Source organism: Saccopteryx bilineata, chromosome 2 (assembly GCF_036850765.1).
Source record: "Saccopteryx bilineata isolate mSacBil1 chromosome 2, mSacBil1_pri_phased_curated, whole genome shotgun sequence".
NCBI lineage: Eukaryota > Metazoa > Chordata > Mammalia > Chiroptera > Emballonuridae > Saccopteryx > Saccopteryx bilineata.
In genome coordinates, this window is record NC_089491.1 from 7,439,003 (window position 1) to 7,455,997 (window position 16,995).

Here is a 16,995-nt window from a genome sequence, read left to right on the forward strand (position 1 = left end):
ACCTAGTAAACCTAGTAAATGGGACTAGATCACTGGGCAAGGTTATTTCAAAGCCTCTAGTTCGTCAACTGACATATTTTAAGAAATCAAAACTTTCTCAGAGGAGCCCTGGCTAGGTGTCTCAGTTGGCTAGAGCACTGTCCCTATATGCTAAGACTGCAGGTTCGATTCCCGGTCAGGGTATATGAAAGAATCAACCAATGAATGGATAAATAAGTGAAACAAAAAAATCAATGTGGGTCCTCTGCCCCCGAGCTGAGCGAAGGCACGGCCTCGCACCGGAAGTCACTCAGGAAGCGCTGCAGGTCGTGCGAGTCGCCCAGCTTGGCCTTGCGCTGGTCCGCGCGCTTCCCCAGGCTGCTCCACGCCTGGTTTAGCTCAGTGCATTTCTCTTGCAGGTCCTCCGCTGACTCAGGGTGGGACTGGATCAGGCGCTCGGCTGTGTCCCCAAGGGAATTCACCTAGGGAAGAAGTGAAAGCAAGCAAGAAATGAACTTATTTCTCTGCTCCGTGGAACTGCAGACCTAGCTCTGCCTGAGACAGAAAAGCAGAAGAGGACTCCGCATCTGCACACCTTGTCGCCGAGAGCCGCGAGGTCCCTCTCAAAGCCCTCGTGCTTGCGCTGCAGGGCTTGGACGCTGGCCAGATCATGGCCGTAATTGTCTGTGTTTAGAGCCTGATTCTTCTCTTCAATCCATTCTTTGGTTTCGTCAGCATCTCTATGGGCAAGACACACAATGAGGTTAGTAAACGCTGAGCACAGCTGCCGACAGGACACACAGGACTATGTATTAGGGGCGCCCATCAACTCGCCAGGCCTTAACACCCACAGCGCCATGCACAAACACATGTCCACTCACTCAGCAGCCTTCCTGACCACCCACCGTGTCAGACACGGTCCCGAGCGCCAGAGCACAAGCATCAGCGGGCTCTAACCGTTACTGTGAAATGCTGGCAGGTTTGGGGACAGCCACAGCGTCCCCTTTCCTGGCCCCTGCGGCCCTCACCTGTGGAACCTTTGCACCTCGTGGGCACTGCCCAAGAGCTGGCTCCGCTCCTCAGCCAGCTGCTGCAGGGACCGCCACCGCTCATTCAGCTCCTGCAGGACAGCCAAGCATCAGTTCTGGGCAACCACCCTCGGGTCAGGCCCAACCCGGAATCTGGGAAAAGGGCCAGAGGACTGCTGGTTTCATGTGAATGAAAGAAAAGGGCAGGACACAGAGACCATTCTCTTTCCAACCTTCCTAGCGAAACACATTAGTACACAACTACAGCAGAAGCCCAGGTGGTCAGAACCTCGCCCAAGCTAGCCGCGTCTGACGGCGTGAACACTCCAATGCCTGACCTGCAGTCAGCCTGAAAGCAGCAGGGGAGATGCATTTCCCTCGTCCTCACCCTCAGCTCGCGGCCCGCGAGACAGCGAGTGCTTCATAAATAATAACCGCCCAGGGCACACAGCCCAGGCACGCATTCCAGCATCCATGGCCTCCAGGCACAGAACCCACTGCGCCACCGCCAGGCCCCAGAGGTAGGCGAGCACTACAGACCTTGTACGCCAGAGACAAGCCTCCCCAGGTCCAGAAATGAAGGCCCGGCCTCTCCCGTGAGGAGGCGTGAGAGGCAGCCACAGCCTCCCTGGAGGTTCCTGGCCCTACTGAAACCGAACTGGTAAGACCTGGCAAGTTGGCGGCTGGAAAAGTCAACCCTGGTGAAGAGTTAGTATTGGTCCAGGACCCCCTCGGTGCCAGGAAATGACGTGCTACAGCTCACGGGTTAATTAGGACAAGAGCTCCACGGAGACAGGAGAAAGAAGCTGGTGAAGGCGACCTGGAGGCAGGGGAGCTGGCCATGCTTTCTTACCTTGATGGAATTAAAGGTGGCCACGGTGTGAACCATCAGGCGAGCAGACTATGTAAGGGAGGGAAGCAGAAGAGCAAAACTAATCAAGTGTCTGTCAATCAAGGGAAAGAAACCTGAGATTCAAGTGCCATTCATTCATTAGTTTCCAATTGTCAACCAAAATTATCTTAAAGGGAGACTGTTAAAGGGAAACTGCAGAAGCATTAATAAAAGTATCAACTACTAGAAAGTCATGAAAAAACCCAAGTGCACAAATAGACCAAACTTGAGGACTAATTTTCCTTGATGAAGAGTAAAAAAAACCCCAAAAAACAAACATTAAAATCTGTTGGACAGCCTGACCAGGCGGTGGCGCAGTGGATAGAGTGTCGGACTGGGATATGGAAGGACCCAGGTTCAAGACCCCGAGGTCGCCAGCTTGAGCACAGGCTCATCTGGCTTGAGCAAGGGGCTCACCAGCTTTGACCTGGGTCGTTGGCTCCAGCAAGGGGTTACTCAGTCTGCTTAAGGCCCGTGGTCAAGGCACATATAAGAAAGCAATCAATGAACAACTAAGGAGTCGCAACGCGCAACGAAAAACTAATGATTGATGCTTCTCAACTCTCTGTTCCTGTCTGTCTGTCCCTCTCTCTGACTCACTGTCTCTGTAAAAAAAAAACAAAAAACTGTTGGACAGAAAACCCAGTTAATGAGTTTCTTTTTCTTGTCCATAATCAAAAGAACAGTCCAGAAAGCATGTTCAATTTAACAAATGTTAGCAATTAAGACCACTTAACAGTCAAGTAGAGTAATAATTCAATTGCTAATCATGATTATTGGGTTGCTGTTCCTTTTAAGAGTGTCCCCTTGACCTAAGGGCAACAACTTTGCCTGATGGAAAAGAATGAACCAACAGAATTAGCCTTCTTCCAGTCAACGTATTACTTCTTGTAAAAAGGGCACGTAGCGCCTGACCTGTGGTGGCGCAGTGGATAAAGCGTCGACCTGGAAATGCTGAGGTCGCCGGTTCGAAACCCTGGGCTTGCCTGGTCAAGGCACATATGGGAGTTGATGCTTCCAGCTCCTCCCCCACTTCTCTCTCTCTGTCTCTTCTTCTCTCTCTGTCTCTGTCTGTCCCTCTCCTCTCTAAAAAAAAAAATGAGTAAATAAAAAAAAAAAAAAAAGGGCACGTAGCCCTGGCCGGTTGGCTCAGTGGTTGAGCGTCGGCTTGGCGTGCAGAAGTCCCGGGTTCAATTCCCGGCCAGGGCACACAGGAGAAGCGCCCATCTGCTTCTCCACCCCTCCCCCTCTCCTTCCTCTCTGTCTCTCTCCTCCCGCAGCCAAGGCTCCATTGGAGCAAGGATGGCCTGGGCGCTGGGGATGGCTCCTTGGCCTCTGCCCCAGGTGCTACAGTGGCTCTGGTCACGACAGAGCGATGCCCTGGAGGGGCAGAGCATCGCCCCCAGGTGGGCAGAGAATGGCCCCTGGTGGGCGTGCCAGGTGGATCCCGGTCGGGCGCATGCAGGAGTCTGTCTGATTGTCTCTCCCCGTTTCCAGCTTCAGAAAAATACAAAAAAAAAAAAAAAAAAAAAAAAAAAGGGGGAGTGGCCTGACCAGGCAGTAGTGCAGCAGATAGAACGTCGGATTGGGACGCAGAGGACCCAGGTTCGAAACCCTGAGGTCGCCAGCTTGAGTGTGGGTTCATCTGGTTTGAGTGCAGGCTCACCAGCTTGAGTGTGAAATCATAGACACGACCCCATGGTCGTTGGCTTGAGCACAAAGATTGCTGGCTTGAGCAAGGGGTCCCTCGCTCAGCTGGAGTTCCCCGGTCAAAGCACATAAGAGAAAGCAATCAATGGACAACTAAGGTGCTGCAACGAAGAATTGATGCTTCTCATCTCTCTCCTTTCCTACCTGCTGTCCCTATCTCTGTCTCTTTCACACACAAAAAAAGGGGGGGGGGTAGAATTTAAGGGAAAAACGCAACCTCCTTCCCTAGTCTGGATCCTGGAGTCAGACCCGGAAGGGGGAGAAGGTGGGGAAACATGCCCCTCCCGAGGCCCTCTGACAAGGAAACTGAGGAGAGAGAAGCACCCACCCAGGAGGGCTGGTGGGAGGAGACTTGTTTTTAGGCTTTCCTGCATTCTTCACATCCCAAGAAGGTGCACTTTTAGAAAGCAGAAACCCGCTCTGTTTAACCTGCCTGCTGACAGCTCGACGTGTCCCTGCAGAGCTGGTTCAGGAGAGAGACCAGGCATCTAGGACTGCGGCAGGCAGTTCCATCATCGCAGCTGTAAACACCCATGGAAAAGCTTTTCCCCGTGCTCCCGGTCGGGCCACCCCAGGTCTGTCTGGAACAATGTCCTCTGCAGCTGGTACACGGCTCTCCCCCTCCATCCCTGCCCAGGATGCCCTATCTTCCAGGTGCCTTTTCTGAGGGCACCGGAGAGAGCAGTCAGGCAGACGATGAATGAAAGTTTCCTCTCTTCCCTTGTTCATGTCCTATCCTTCTGGACTACGACACCACTGGTGGGACCACGCCTGAGCATGCCACACCACCTCTGCAAAGCACATTCTGGCATGACGTGGGTAACAAATGCAAGCTAACCAAATTCATCCTGAGCATTCACAAGGGAACACTTCCAATCTGTAGTATTCAAGTGTCACATTTCAAGAAACTTTACAGAATATAAGGCCAGGATCAGAAAAAACCAGCCCAAGCAGTCCGGAAATGGCCAAAAGCTCCAGACAAGCCGGGATACTCAGTAACGGGCACGCCGGAAAAGGACACGGGATATGTCGGTTCCCACAAACTTCTGGAAACAATGATGTGCAAAGCAAGGACAAAGGAGCTCTTACCTTCCACGGGGAGGCCGTCTTGGAGTCAGCATCATCCTGTTCAAAGAAGAGGGAGGAGTTTAAGCGGCCATGCAATTGCCACAAAACCCACCCACACTTCCCTTTACCAGAGGGAAGGTTAACTGTAGGTAATGAGCTATTATTCTACCTTTCTTTGGGGGAGAGAACACAGTGTTTTAAAAATGTGATTAAATTTTAATGCCAGCCACCATGGGAGAAAAAAAAAAACTCCAACCATGTTGATGAGTTATAAGACTACTTTTCACAGAGAATGAACCAAAACAGCATTTTCTCTCTGTAATTTACAGCTTCTCTTTGGCTGGTAGTAAACTGCAAAGCTACTTGAGGAAAATGAACAAATAGAAGAGAAACATTATGATTTTTGTATGCAGTAGAAATGGGGAAATTGAATATGCAAATGACCAGCTTTTCTTTCATAGAGTTTTTTGAAAAAGGGCTAATAGGCCCTGGCCGGTTGGCTCAGTGGTAGAGCGTCAGCCTGGCGTGCTGAAGTCCCGGGTTCGATTCCCGGCCAGGGCACACAGGAGAAGAGCTCATCTGCTTCTCCACCGCCCCCCTCCTCTCTGTCTCTCTCTTCCCCTCCCACAGCCGAGGCTCCATTGGAGCAAAGATGGCCCGGCGCTGGGGATGGCTCCTTGGCCTCTGCCCCAGGCACTAGAGTGGCTCTGGTCACAGCAGAGCGTCGCCCCCTGGTGGGCATGCTGGGTGGATCCCGGTCGGGCGCATGCGGGAGTCTGTCTCTCCCCGTTTTTAGCTTCAGAAAAAGAAAAAAAGAAAAAAGAAAAAAAAAAGAAAAAGGGCTAATAAAATTATTTTAAAAAACGTTTTCAGAAAACTGGAGAGAGAAAATTTTTGCTCTTTTCGTGAAGGACAAATAGAAACCAATGTTTGCTATTTCTTTCCCAGATTTTTACACACAAAAGGCATCTCTGAGGTTCAGAAACAGAAATCCTTAGCAGGTTTTAGACTTCATATTCTTCCTAGGGTCTATTTCTGCTCACGTATAAGACGTGAGTCCATGTGCTCAAGACCCACTGAGTCCCCGGGACTTACCCTGGGCATCATTCCGTATACCTCCTAGAAGAAGAAAGGGAAACCAGGTTTATAATTAGAGGAAACACACACCTCCCATTACCACTCACTCCTGTCAAACCTGGGCAGACAGGAGAGAATTAGAGAGTACAACAGGCCACAAGAACTCCTTCGAGTGCACTGGGGAGACTAAGTGTTTCTATGCAAAGCCCTTTCTTTAAGGAATACAGGAGTTTATTATTACTTAAGGGTCGCTGTTCCCCTGCAGAGGGAAGGTAATGGATACTGGCCCATGAAAGTTAAACAAAATGTTCTCTGCACCCCGGTCACAACTCTGCACGAAACACTGCTTGCTGGGCTACGGAAACGTGGGAGGGGCCCGGCGGCTCCCCATGGCACCGGAGAGCCACTTGGCGCCGGCCCTGCGCACCCACCTGCTGCTGCACTGCCTGGACCTCCTCGGCCATCAGACCTTCAGACTCCAGGTCTTCAGCCACCTTGTTAATGTCCTTCAGCCGTGACTCATTGGCCTTCAGATCCTTTAAAGAAAAAGACATAATAATCAAGACCCACAAAAGCCATGCAAAGAAGGAGGGCAACAGAGATTCATGAACTACAGTTTGTATCTACAAACTTCTGCTCAACATGTATCCTATGAATTGGTTTTTCAATAGTGACATAAATCGGTAAACCCTGACTGTCACTATCACGGAGATAAGAAAATAACTGGGTACTGGAAATAGTTCTCAAATTTACTTAATTAACTGTAATGAAATGATCTATTATTCTACCTTTCTTTGGGGGAGAGGACAGACACAGTGTTTTGTGTGTGTGGCAGAGACAGAGAGAGGGACAGATAGGGACAGACAGAGAGAGATGAGAAGCATCAATTCTTTGCTGCAGCTCCTTAGTCTCCTTAGTTGTTCATTGATTGTTTTGTCATATGTGCCTTGACCAGGGGGCTGAAGCAGAGCGAGTGACCCCTTGTTCAAGCCAGCGACCTTACGATTCAAGCCAGGGACTTTTGGGCTCAAGTTAGCAACCATGGGGTCCTGTCTATGATCCCATACTCAATCCAGTGACCCTGTGCTCAAGCTGGTGAGCCTGTGCTGAAGCCAGCGACCTCGGGGTTTCGAACCTGGGTCTTCTGCGTCCCAGTCCAACGCTCTATCCACTGCGTAACTGCCTGGATAGGCCACACACAATGTTTTAAAAATGTGATGAAGCCTGACCAGGTGGTGGAGCAGTGGGTAGAGCATCGGACTGGGATGTGGAAGGACCCAGGTTTGAGACCTCAAGGTTGCCAGCTTGAGCGTGGGCTCATCTGGTTTGAGCAAAGCTTGCCAGCTTGGACCCAAGGTCGCTGGCTCAAGCAAGGGGTTACTCAGTCTGCTGAAGGCCCGCGGTCAAGGCTCATATGAGAAAGCAATCGATGAACAATTAAGGTGTCACAACGAAAAAACTAATGATTGATGCTTCTCATCTCTCTGTTCCTGTCTGTCCCTATCTATCCCTCTCTCTGACTCTCTGTCTCTGTGTAAAATAAATAAATAAACAAAAAAAATTAAAAATGTGATGAAATTTTAATACAAGCCACCACAGGAGAAAAGCATCCGATCCATTTTGATGGGTTGTAAGAATACCTTTTTTTAAAAAATTTATTTTAGTGAAAGAGAAAGAGAGGGAAGGAGGAGAGCGAGACACAGGAAGACTGATCTGTTTGTACATGTGCCCCGCCCAGGGACCAAACTGGCAACCTCTGAGCTTCTGGACAGTGCTCTAACCAACTAAGCTGCCTGACCAGGGTATAAACTGAGGGGTAAATAAACAGAATGTGGAATTTGGGCACAAAGGAATATTATTCAACCACAACAAGTGGTAGAATACCAATATCATGCTATATGGACGAGCCTTGAAAGCATGCTCTATGAAAGCAGTCAGTCACAAAAAGTCACATAATATACGATCCCACTCTGTAAAATATCCAGAATAGGTAAACCCACAGACGAGAAGCACAGCTGTGGGTTGCCAGAGATGGTGGTGAAGGGGAAATATTGCCCAATGGGTACATGGCTTCCTTTTTGAAGTGATAAACATGTTTTGGAACTAGATAGGGTGATGATTGAACAACACTATGAATGTACCAAACACTCATAAATCATATACTTTAAAATGGTTATCCACAAGTTATGTGATTTTTACCCCAATTAAAGAAACACTTCTATACAGCTTTGATTTTAGGTTTAGAAAAGCTCTAAAGCAACATGTAGAAAAAAACTGCACGTATTTCCTTGTAATTAAACCGATCCAAGAAAAGTTTGGGTTAAAGGCATTTAAAAATAGCTATGTGGATGGCAGAACATAATTTATGTCATTTTCATTCTAATAACCTGTCAAAAATCAAGAGCACCGAGTCCTCAAACAACTTGGCTTGGTGGCAAGCCTTCCGTACCTTCTGGAAGTCATCGAACTTCTTCTGCAGCACCTCGACCTGCTCCAGGTCCGCACCGACCTCCTCGCTGGTCAGGGCCGCCTCCTTCTCATTGATCCACTGCTGCAGCTCGTTCGCCTCGCGAAACAGCATGAACTTCTTACAGCTCTTCTCCAGCATGCCTTTCCGCTTCTCACCCAGTTCCAGCAGAGAGTGGTATCTGGTGTCATTAGAGAGGGGGACAGAGGAGCGAGGAGGGCAGTTAGCTTCCTACAGAGGCTGTGTTCCTAACCTCAGGGAACCACCAGGTGTCTCCGAGACGTGGGTCCCAGGCTGCAAGTTTGGAATGAGGATGCCCTGGTGACAAAGTATCAGAACACAGATGACGATGAAGAGCCTCAGGACCTCATGACAGCCTCCGGGATAAGTGTACATGTTCTGTTCACCACTGGGAGGCCAGAACAGTCAGGTACGCTCATCCCTGGGCCAGCTGTGCACTTACAACATCACAACCACAAATGACAAAAACCCAGCGTTCCCCACAGTAACATAAGGTTCATGCAACTACAGCTGAGAAATGAGATGAGCTTGCTAGGTTGGATGGATACCGAGTCTTTCCCTCTTATAATTAACTCTCCGAACAGCAACCCCGACGATGGGGCTTTACATAGCCTCATACAAAACATGAGTACTTCTGGCACAGAAGGAAATTTCCAATACGATAAATTTATTTCTCAGAAAGTTTTGGCAACTTCAGAAGGAAAACCAGGTACAGTCCAGAGTACCTGTACCATTTCATTAGCTGGAAGATTTCTTAAAATGAACCCAAGAATATTCTAGCTCTTGGGAACTAATATATAGTACAAAAGATTGAATTCCTAGCTTTGAAGACATGAAATGACTAAAAATTAGACTCACCATCAAATCTAAGCTTCCCAAAGTGAAACAAAAAAGCAACAAGTAACCAAGAACCAGGCACTTGACCAAGAGGTATTTTAACTTCCTTCCTACCAAGGAACACTAAGAAACCAGCCTCAGGTTTGCTGCTGGTCCGCCACAGAAGCAAACAGGAGGGGGACCAACAACACTCTGAACACACAGCTGCACATGGAAGCCACCAAGGAGCTAAGCGACCATCAGCTGGCAGCGTCACCGACACCTCTAACCCGTGCGAGTGGAAGCTGAGGCACGGAGATGGTCCCGCCCTCCACCTGGTCTTTCTGGGTGAACAAGTGCCCTCACGAGAAGCAGCAGGGGATGGGCAGGCACAGCCATGGACACGGGCGCTCAGCAAGGCTCCGCCTACTCACAGTTCTTCCACCTGTTTCATACGCAGGGATACACTGCCGGCCTCCTTAGTTATGCGTGTCCTGCACAGAGGGGCACAGCAAAAGCGTGCACAGATTAGTGGGGCTCACCACGCAGGTGAGCAGCAGCAGCTCTGACGGGCGCCAGGGTAGGGCATGCACCAAGTGGGGAAAATTAGGGAGCCACTCAAAATCTCCTGGAAGCAGGTCAGACCACGGCAAAATCACGGAGAGCAACAGCAGGACAGCTCAATAGGAGGGGTCAGTTCATGTCACCTTCCGGGAAAGTCAGCCGTGCTTCAGGCAGTCAATTGTCCTGTGCTGCAACACTAGTGACTTCCAGAGCAAGGCCGGGAATTAAACAGCCTGAGGACAGATTTTACTGAGAGCTAAATACACAACTTTAGTTTTCTATTTGATCCACTTTTTTTGCTCTCTTATTTATGATCTAGGCCAAAATCTCTCATTTGTGTCTTAACAGTAGCAGAGAGTTTTAAGTGAACAAATAAATGGTCTTTCCAGGGACCATCAAGATCAGAGAAGTTCTATTATTCTAAATGCTGGTGCAAATGTATTTTCTGGGCATCTCTCAAGTGTCTCAAGCTGTTGATCTCATTAGCGGAGTCATGAATACCCTAAAGGAGGGACAGCGGCCAACCTGGGGGCTCAGATCTAGGACAGAGGACAGAGCCAACACTAAATCACCTCCATTCTCAGGACACCAGCCACGGCAGAGAGAGAAGCTCTCTAACAGCCTTTTAAAAAGGGCCGAGTTGGGCCCTGGCCGGTTGGCTCAGTGGTAGAGTGTCGGCCTGGCGTGCAGAAATCCCGGGTTCAATTCCCGGCCAGGGCACACAGGAGAGGCGCCCATCTGCTTCTCCACCCCTCCCCCTCTCCTTCCTCTCTGTCTTTTTCTTCCCCTCCTGCAGCCGAGGCTCCATTGGAGCAAAAGATGGCCTGGGCGCTGGGGATGGCTCCTTGGCCTCTGCCTCAGGCACTAGAGTGGCTCTGGTCGCAACATGGCGACGCCCAGGATGGGCAGAGCATCGCCCCCTGGTGGGCAGAGCGTCGCCCCTGGTGGGCGTGCCGGGTGGATCCCGGTCAGGCGCATGTGGGAGTCTGTCTGACTGCCTCCCTGTTTCCAGCTTCAGAAAAATACAAAAAAAAAAAAAAAAAAAAAGAAGAAGAAGAAAAAAAAGGGCCGAGTTGTGGAACATCTGAAAATGCCATTTCAGAAAGCAGCTCCTGAACCAGAGGACAGAGTTTCAGAAGGTAATGCTCAGAAAAAGGCCATTTAGGAAAAGAAACTGAGTGCGGGAAGAGATAAAATGGAGGGAAATGAAGTAGCCATCAGTGATCTGCAGTTCAAATGGGGCACCAGGGTTTGAAGTGATGTGAGCAAAGCAGGAGTGTGCCCCTGAGTGTGACAGGCACCAGAGAGCTCACACAGAAGCTGCAGGACACTACTGCCTGAACTGCCGTCCTGGGTGGTGCCGACCGAACCCGAGTGCTGTGGGACTGGGACCCATGCAACCGCCCGTATGGCCCTTACTGGTTGTCAATCTGCTCCTGCCGCAGCGCTATGCTGCCCTGCTCCTCCAGGAGGTTCTCCCGCGAGGCCGACTGAGCAGGGTCCAGCTTCTTCACGTACGCGGCCGGCACGAAGCCCTGGCGGTCGTTCACTTCCACCTTCCACCAGTCCTAGGGAAACAGAGGAGGGGCACTGAAAGCAGACTCCTGCCCGAGGGAGGGAGAACCCCAGGAGGCATGTGCATGCCTGTGTGCGCACCGCATGCTCACGTGCACACACAAGGAGAGCTCTAATCATGTTAAGAGGATCTCGTGACAGTATCAAAGTCACTTGGCACAAGGATCGAAATTTTGGTCCCTTCTGACCTGCCAAGCGTGAAGATGGTCATGAGTGAAGCAGCAATGACACCCAACATGAAAAATAGCCTTCTCCCTGCTTAGACCCTAGACCTGTGCTGTCCCATACTGCAGCCACTAGCCACATGTGGCTGTGTAAAAAAACATTTTCATTTTATTTTTTTTAGGTGAGAGGAAGGGAGATAGTAAGGCAGACTCCCGCATGCACCCTGACCAGGATCTGCCCAGCAACCCCATTGGGGCTGATGCTTGAGTAACAAGCTATTTTTAGCACCTGAGGCTGATGCGCTCCAATGGAGTTATCCTCAGCCTGGAGCCTTGCTTAAAGCAATCAAACCACTGGCTGTGGGAGGGGAAGGTGGGGAGGAGGGGAAAAGGGACTAGGGGTAGAAGCAGATGGTCACTTCCCCTGTGTGCCCTGACCAGGAATTGAATCCAGGACTTCTACATGCTGAGCCAACACTCTACCACTGAGCCAACTGGCCAGGGCCAGGCAGCATTTAACTTTAAGAAGACATAGTCTATGGGGTCAAAGCTGTCTTCAACTCTTGTCGCAGCTGTGCAGTCGAGATTGAGAACCAAGAGCAACAAGGTATAGACCTGTAGTTATACCCAACAGACTTGCTTCAAAACAAAAGAATTCCCCCCGCAAGTGTGCAATCGTGAGAAACAGCTATCTTTGAGCATGTGAGTTACTGTACCACTTGCAGGTGCTGTATTCAAGAACACAGGCTGGTTACCTTCTCGATCATACACAATATAAATAGGATAAACTTGTATTAAGAGACTGACCAGTATCTCTTTGAATTCTAAACCAGCCTTATTTTACAAAGATACAATGACCCAAAGACACACAACCTGAGCAAAACTGGTGGTGCTGATGGAAATACGCAATCACTCTCTATGCCTTGCCTTGTTGGTGCTGTTGAGCAAGGTGAGAATGTCTCCCTTCTTCATGGTGACCTCTCGAGGACTCTTCTCCTGATAGTCATAGAGGGCCAAGACCAGCTCCTTCCCAGTCTCATCGTCCATGGGGGCCACTTGTTGCTGAAATTCCAAAACAAAAGCAAGCGTGGCTAAATTAAGGAATTCACAACACGTTATGGAAGCACAAAACAGAGTCCAACTTCCACGGTTACACCAAGTACACACTTAGAAGCACTCTTCTCTGGTGCTACCAACAAAATCCAATTCAGGGACTTTACTGTGTGGTGTCTTTAAAAATCTTGTTTTAGCCTGACCGGGGGTGTGTATGTGTGTGTGTGGCACAGTGGATAGAGCATCGGACTGGGATGTGGAAGACCCAGGTTCGAGACCCTGAGGTCGCCAGCTTGAGCGAGGGTTTATCTGGTTTGAGCAAAAGCTCACCAGCTTGAGCCCAAGGTCGCTGGCTCAAGCAAGGAGTTACTCGGTCTGCTGAAGGCCCGCGGTCAAGGCACATATGAGAAAGCAATCAATGAACAATTACGGTGTTGCAATGCGCAACGAAAAACTAATGATTGATGCTTCTCATCTCTCCGTTCCTATCCCTCTCTCTGACTCTCTGTTTAAAAAAAAAATCTTGTTTTAAACCTTCTATAAATCTTTGTGTCTTAAGACTTAGCAGTAAGGTCACAAGAATGTTGCCCATGATGGTAATCCCAACTGGAGGCTCTAGGTCCGGCCAGCCCCCCCCCTCCCCAGTAACCATTGAAAGGACAGCCAAGCTCACCCGGCACGACTGGGCTTGCTCCCGCAGCGCCTGAATGCTGCTGCCGTAGGCACTCAGGTCCGACATCAAGGCTTCATGCTTCTTTAGGAGAGCCTGGAATCAAGACCATACCATGACCTGTGTCAGGTGCCCAAGCTTCCCTTTCCAGGAGCGTCAGCAATGAGCCCGCCTCCTCTGAGATCCTGTTTAGTTATATGGTGATCTAATCGCCTCCAGCTCTACCCTTTTTCCCTTTTTAATGAACACTTAATTTGGAGGAAATGTTAACTGTGACTTAACATTTTTTCAGTGTGCCTTTACATACTTCACTATGCAATACTTAAAATCCATAAGGAGCAATAAAGAACATATCAACTGACCAGCAAACTCACCACCATTTTAGGAAATAACCCACCAAGCCAGGACTGACCGTGGAGACGCCCTCCTGGAAAGGAGCCCTCTCCTGCCACACATCCTGCTTTCGAAGCATTTTAGTTCCCCCATCTCTTGGGAGAATAAAAAATAGTTCATGTCACTGTTCAACTCTTTCTGGGTTTTTTGATGACTGGCAAGAAAACAAGGAGGCGCAGGGATTTCTTTTTTTTTCTTTTTTAAAGAAAGGCAGACTGCCACATGCAGCACCTCGTTTGGATGTGTCTGGAGTCTTGGAAGCTTGACTACCCTATGTTCTCCTACAAATGGAGCTTGAGACTTGTTTGGAGGTTCTAGCAGGGGAGCACAGCTACTCGTATACCCTTGACCGAAGAACGGTCCTCTCCTCTAGCGGGGAAGGTCGTCCTCTTCGACCGAGCACACAGCTTTGGGAGGAATGCACATGGAGCAGTGAGGGAGGAAGGGGACACCCGCCTAGCCAGCCAGATCAGCCGAATCAACCCTGGCGATCAATGGGGTGACAGATGTCACAGTCAGATCGCCCTCACATCCTACACCTAGACTTTTATGAAAAAAATTTAAGAGTTTCCGTCAAAGAACGGAGGACCGGCAAAATACCGTATGAACATATATATGCCTATGGCAGAGAGGAGAGCGGACACGAGAACAGTAAATGTGAACATGAAGGAAGGTGACAGGTGTTCTCTCTCCTTTTGGCATGATTTTCCACAATAAAAACTGAAAAAGAGAGTCTAAGACGCTGCACCCACTACACTTGGTCCTTGTCCCGGCTGGCCTCCCAGCCCCGGCCCTGGGCAGGCTGCCCAGCCAGCGTCATGCTCCCGAGCCCAGTCACCTCGGCTGAGTCCTCGTCCTTCCCGTAGTCGGTGCTGCCCACGATGGGCTCCTTCTCCCGCATCCAGGACTCGGCCTCGTTGGCATCGGCAAAGTACTGCTGGGCCTGCAGGGAGTCCTCCAGGTCCTGGCGCCGCTGGGAGGCTTTGGATTTGAGCGACTCCCACTTCTGGTTCAGTTCATTGAGCTTGGCCTTCACGTCCTCCGCAGCAAAATGGCCTGGCAGGGGGGAGTGGGGAGGTCAGGGGAGAGCATGCGACATGCTGCAGGACAAGAGGGCCTTCCGTGTGTTCCCTTTCATCACTACATGCTCATGGGCTAGGCCCCTTCACATTTCCAAGTTTTATGAGCATCTTGGGCTCCAAACCTTTAACAGCCTTGCTCATTTTTCTCTCCTCAAACCATGAGCTGAATCTAGACTCTAAAATCTAGGTATCCCTAGTTGGCATCAGTGAAATTATCATAAAGAGATAAAAATAACAGCACTCCCGTAGTTCTCAGCCACTGAGACCTACATCATCAGGTGTTATCCCCTTGTCACAGATAAGGAATTCAGGCTCAGAGAGGCTAAGGCCTAATCAAGGTCATATAGTGAGAAGAGAATAGAGATGGTCTTCAACCCCACAGTCCAGCCCGACTCAAGTCTACGCACTGAACCGTCAGAGAAGGGAGACGTGAAGAGCCGATGCAAAGCCGCACCCTGGTGACGGACACTCACCTTCCTCCACCATGGCGTTCCCCTTCTGTGTGACCGCTTTGATGCGGGGCTCGTGGCCAGCAATTTCTGCTTGCAGGGCTTGGTGTTTCTTTAGCAGATTCTGGACTCCAATCAAATCTTTGCCTAAAAGCAGAAGAAAAGTCACCACAACTGTCACTCACAGCTTCAGTTCAAAACTCCGCCACAGTTCCAGCTTAAACTTGACCTTGCCTATTCTGGCGAGTGGCCCCTTTAGGCCACAGGATCGTGCCCTCTCCCAGCTTCACTCCTATCCGATGGAGGCAGACTGACCTCGGTTGGTGGATGCGGCAATGGGCTCCTTCTCACGAATCCACGTTTCCTCATCCTCAACGTCGCGGAAGAGCTGCTGCAAACGTAGAGAGTCGGCCAGCTTCTGCTTCCGGGCGACCATGGGTTCCTTGAGCGCCTCATAACGGGCCACCAGGGCTTCCTGCTTCTTCTTGATGTTCTCAGCGTCGAAATGGCCGGCCTCCTGGAACTGGCGGGCCTGAATAGTAATGCCGTCAATCCGATCCTAGGGATGGGAAAGTACAGTCTTAAAGGGTTGGACCAGAGCTGGTAAACTTTATTCCTAGGCCGACTTTATTACTTCAGGTGTGGTTTGAGCTATACATAGAAAAACTAACAAAGTTCTTTCCCACCCCAGAGAACATGCCTTCTGCCATCTGTTTCCCTCATGTTGGGCTTCCAGAAGGCTCTGAGCAGGAGAGCTGGACTGGAGCAGGAGCACGTTGGGCTACGTGAGAAAATCAACACATTCGCCTTGGCTGTGTAGCTCAGTTGGTTAGAGCAGTGGTCCCCAACCTTTTTTGGGCCACAGACCGGTTTAATGTCAGAAAATATTTTCAAGGATCGGCCTTTAGCGTGGGACGGATAAATGTACAAAGTAAAATTATGCAACCGGCGTAAAAACTGTGGTGTTTTTAAATATAATTGTCGAACTTACGATATTTATTGGGCTAAGTTAAAGGAGGAACGAGCATGTCCTCATTATTCAGGTTGTATTTAAATTTGTTATTCTGATGTTTCATGTCTGATATCAATATGTAATATGATAGGTTGAGGCTTGCTACCAATCATGAACCTACGACAATAAAAATAAAAACGAATCCACTGTGTACTCGTATGCAACTTTATTAGAAACGTCCTCTTAACATTACACCAACAACAAAACATGAGTAACATCCTCTCTGCCTCCAAATACTTTCCAGTCGCTATGGTAACGTTTAAACATGCCTTAAAAATAAGATACAACACAAAAATATAAAGTAGGCCCTGGCCGGTTGGCTCAGTGGTAGAGTGTCGGCCTGGAGTGCAGGAGTCCTGGGTTCGATTCCCGGCCAGGGCACACAGGAGAAGCATCCATCTGCTTCTCCACCCCTCCCCCTCTCCTTCCTCTCTGTCTCTCTCTTCCCCTCCCGCAGGCTCTGTGGCCTCTGCCTCAGGCGCTAGAATGGCTCTGCTTGCAACAGAGGGACACCCAGGATGGGCAGAGCATCGCCCCCCCCCCCCCCGGTGGGCATGCTGGGTGGATCCCGGTGGGGCGCATGCGGGAGTCTGTCTGACTGCTCCCCGTTTCTGGCTTCGAAAAAATACAAAAAAAAATAAATAAATAAATAAATAAACAAACAAAAAAAACAAATATAAAGTGCATGAAAAATACAACTCACCATTGTTATGAATATTGTAAGTTAAGGGTTATTTATTATAATGTTTATATAGAATGAGAGATAGTAGCCTATCTCTCAACAACCATAACGTTAAATCAGTGGGAGCCCTGAGCTTGTTCCTCTGCAACGAGACAGTCCCATCTAGGGTAATGGGAGACAATGACACCCGAAGTGTGTTGCTTATGTCCAGTCTATTCCATAATTTTGTTTTGGTTGCTGTCACTGCAGAAAATCCTGGTTCACACAAATAGGATGTCGGAAATGGCAACAGG

The 16,995-nt window shown here is 49.5% G+C and overlaps 1 protein-coding gene and 1 non-coding gene across 11 annotated transcripts in view; one reads left to right on the forward strand and one right to left on the reverse strand.

The window, feature by feature from the left end:
- SPTAN1 (spectrin alpha, non-erythrocytic 1) overlaps positions 1–16,995 on the reverse strand; it is a 79,617-nt gene that overhangs the window by 23,950 nt on the left and 38,672 nt on the right. For 6 of the 10 annotated variants that reach the window (XM_066256032.1, XM_066256030.1, XM_066256029.1 and 3 more), the window contains 15 exons: positions 15,324–15,567; positions 15,033–15,155; positions 14,316–14,533; positions 13,088–13,180; positions 12,289–12,423; positions 11,042–11,190; positions 9,493–9,552; positions 8,204–8,402; positions 6,186–6,290; positions 5,773–5,796; positions 4,699–4,734; positions 1,861–1,908; positions 1,008–1,099; positions 575–719; positions 280–461 (listed from right to left, as the gene is read on the reverse strand). In XM_066256032.1, the coding sequence (XP_066112129.1) occupies positions 280–461; positions 575–719; positions 1,008–1,099; positions 1,861–1,908; positions 4,699–4,734; positions 5,773–5,796; positions 6,186–6,290; positions 8,204–8,402; positions 9,493–9,552; positions 11,042–11,190; positions 12,289–12,423; positions 13,088–13,180; positions 14,316–14,533; positions 15,033–15,155; positions 15,324–15,567 (1,853 nt within the window). The remainder of the gene's footprint in view (positions 1–279; positions 462–574; positions 720–1,007; positions 1,100–1,860; positions 1,909–4,698; positions 4,735–5,772; positions 5,797–6,185; positions 6,291–8,203; positions 8,403–9,492; positions 9,553–11,041; positions 11,191–12,288; positions 12,424–13,087; positions 13,181–14,315; positions 14,534–15,032; positions 15,156–15,323; positions 15,568–16,995) is intronic. The other 4 variants (XM_066256035.1, XM_066256038.1, XM_066256039.1 and 1 more) reach the window with 2 other exon arrangements.
- TRNAA-GGC (transfer RNA alanine (anticodon GGC)) lies at positions 5,163–5,238 on the forward strand. Its single transcript has one exon. It is a non-coding gene; the product is annotated as a tRNA-Ala (tRNA).